The sequence below is a fragment of the Alligator sinensis genome, unplaced genomic scaffold (assembly GCF_000455745.1).
Source record: "Alligator sinensis unplaced genomic scaffold, ASM45574v1 scaffold1205_1, whole genome shotgun sequence".
Taxonomy (NCBI): Eukaryota; Metazoa; Chordata; order Crocodylia; family Alligatoridae; genus Alligator; species Alligator sinensis.
In genome coordinates this window covers 634,243-637,465 of record NW_005842834.1, presented here as the reverse complement: position 1 = coordinate 637,465, position 3,223 = coordinate 634,243, and the positions used below count along the sequence as shown (strand labels likewise).

Below are 3,223 nucleotides of genomic sequence, written 5' to 3'. Positions count from 1 at the left end.
TCAGGGGCCCCCTTTTGTTTCCGCCGGGTGGTGTCTCCAGCCGACGTCACCCGGCCCCAGCTGAATATGAACGCGACTGACGCCCCACGTGGGCGGTTTCTCACTCCTTTCGGCCCTTGCAGATGGTAAGTTGGGGCTGCCTTCTATTTTGTGTTGGGGTTCTCCTGCAACCCTGGCACCCCTGGGACACTCACCTTTGGACCCTATCTAAATTCTCCACATCCTTTTTAAAATCTGCAGTCCAAAACTCCACAAAGTACTTTAGATGACACCTAACCAGGGCCCAGAGGAGAGGCACTAACATGTCCCATGTTTGCACCTAATGCTTCTATTGATGAATCCAACCTTCTCTGCACTCATGCCGATGCCTTGCAGGTGTCATCCCTTAAAAATGTGGGTGGACACTGAGGTCTGATCTGATATCAGGCCACCTCAAGTTTGTATTTCTATTTTTTATAAATCATCCCAAATGCACTTCGCATTTTTTGGTATTGACCTTTCCTGTTGACTCTCTCCCACCATTCCAACCTGTTGAGATTTTTCTGTTATTAAAACAGGAAATTCAGGACCACTTCAGTCCTTACAACTAATGATTAAAAGCAGTAAGTCATACAAAGTGATTCAATTAGAGACAAAGACACTTCTATAGCCATATTTGATGTATTATGCTATTCTTCCTCCTGTCCCTTCCGTGAAGAAACAAACTGCACATTGACATATGAAAACCCAGTTGTAACCATGTTGGGGCTCTGGGAGTGACTGTGATGCCCCCTGGAGCTCAACCCTTGCCCTGCTCCAGCTCTAGAGTGCCCTCCACTTCTTACTCAGCTGCCACACTTTGATCTAATTGTTTGATTGGAAGGGAGGCTGCCTGATGGGTCCTAGAGTGAACCCCAGTACCTCTAGATGTCAGCTAGCTCTTCCAAACTTCTGCTGTTCTCCATCTTGCCATCACTACATGGGCCCTGGTGGCACACCATTGCTCTTCTCCAGGGCACAAGCTACCATCTTACCCTCACTACATGGACCTTAGTGGGCCACCATTGCTCTTCCACAGGGCACAAGCTAGCCTTAAGTGCTAATCATGGCCTCTAACAATCCCTACACTCATGACCATACCTTGCAAGTGTTATCCCTTAAAAATGTGATGGGCACTTAGCTCCAATCTGATATCAGGCCACCTCAGGCTTTCACCCTTGTTAGGGTCTTGGTCTTCTCAACCTCCAACCTTCTGGCTGCAACACAAACTAAATCCCTGCTTTGCCTGAACATAAACAATGACTATCTGCCTGCACAACCAGGGTTCCCTTTACCCCAGTCCATATTCCTGTGCAAGGAAGCAGTCTGTTTGCCTTTCTCCAGACAGGTGTCACCTAGGAGCTCTCCGGCATCTTCCTGATTTGGTGCCCAATGCTTCTGCAGCCTCCAGGGCCAGACTACCCCTCCTGTATCAGGGCCTGTGTTTATATACTTCCATGACCCTAGCCCAGTGTGCTACAGGAGTGTAGCTTCTTCAGTTAGCCTGAGGCTCTCCCTGCTGCTCCTTCACCCTTAAAGTAAGAGGAGCCTTTGGCTTTACATTATACCCATCCACTGGAAGTATATTGAAAAGTTGAGAAGGATGAATGGTGTTCCTCTCCTATCTCTGTAATAATCACAACAAGCCACTGCTTCATCTATTCCTCATCTGTTATTGGCCTTTGGATCCTAACTTAGCCTGTCTGGAGCCTCATGGTGAGAGACCTGCAACTGTTGTCTTGAGTAGATGGTAGGAGAGCGAGGCATTCTGCTTCATGTCCGCATCCATCACTACTACCTTGGACATCAAGTCACCCTGCTTGGCCAGGCAGGACACTTGGTGGCTGAAGACTGATGTACTGTTCTGCAGAGGGTGTAACACAATTGGTACATTATCTTTTTTGTGTATTACACTTGCAGGCATGACTGCCTCAAACCAAAGTGCTGGGACCCATGAAGGACTATGAAGGAGTCTTGTACATAAGGAAGCCATTGTATTCTTAATTGACCTAGTATGCAATGCAAGGGCCACAATGTAGAAAAGAAATTGCAAAGAGCATATTGTAAATTCCGTACCCAGTTCTTACAGGTATTTTCTGATGGGAGCTTTCCTTTGCTGTACTGCTGTTCTCTCACCTTCCAGTGTATAATTCATTTCACATGGTTTGGCATAAACTGGATAACCACAGATACCAGAAATAAGAAGAAAAAAGAGTGGATCTTTGTTTCCAAAAGACAATAGTTCATAAAAATCATAAAGAGAAGTAATAAGTGGAATAGTCAAGTTTGAAATTTCCTCTTCAGGTGTCTACTGCAACCCCACTACTCTCTGTTGACAACAGGGCCCTGAGAGTAAAAATCCCCAGTCTGATATTTACCCTGCCAATTAATTCCCAGTACTTGCTCTTTCAGCTCTGTAAAATTAGGAGAAGGTAATGCTCTCAAATCTTGGAAGGCAAATCTTGACCTGTCAGGTAAAGTTATTGACAGCTAGACCCGAATTATCTGTGGGCAGGCTTACTGGCAGGAATATGGAGGGCACAGAATGAGAATCCATCATTGAAAGAGATGCCATTTCCTATCAGCTCATGGAAGGACTCTAAAGAAGACACCCACACAGAGATGCTCCTTGCAATGTTACTCATGGGCAGGAAGCAGTTCACTCACTATACAATATGCACAAAATGCTGAAATTGCTTAATGCCAGTTCCCTGTGTTTTGTGGAGAAGACACCTAGAGCAGGGTAAATGATCAAAGACCAGGCTCCCAATCAGGTGTGAATCTAGGATGAAAATAAACTGAAAATAACTAAAGAAATTCTCACAGAGTGAGAAATTGAAAGCATTTCTGAACTACCTGTCATAGTTCTACCCAATGGAAGCTGCATGACTTGTTTTTGAGTATGAGCACTACTGATACTGGACATCAGTTTCCGCATGTGGGGTTCAGAAGACATTCCAGGGCAAGTTGGTGTCTACATTCCCTCCTACTGTTGGCCAAGGTGGCACAATGATGTTCTGTTGCTCTTTGTGCTTCATTCATAGCAAAATGCCAAGCTCACCTGTCATGGGCTATATCCTGTCAGGACGTTAGGTCCAGCCCGGTAGAAGGTATGTGCTGCTAAATGCAGTCCCTGTAGTTAAGTCAAGGATGTGTATTTCTCCTTGATGCCATGGCAGAGGGTCGGACTTGATGATCTGCTCAG

General features: G+C 45.7%; 1 protein-coding gene across 1 annotated transcript in view; it reads right to left on the bottom strand.

The window, feature by feature from the left end:
• Positions 1-1,729: 1,729 nt before the first annotated feature.
• The window catches only part of LOC102384142 (protocadherin beta-16-like), a 20,214-nt gene continuing 18,720 nt past the window's right edge, over positions 1,730-3,223 (bottom strand). Inside the window, exon 3 of the mRNA XM_014525580.2 lies at positions 1,730-1,882. Coding sequence (XP_014381066.1) covers positions 1,730-1,882 — 153 coding nt within the window. The remainder of the gene's footprint in view (positions 1,883-3,223) is intronic.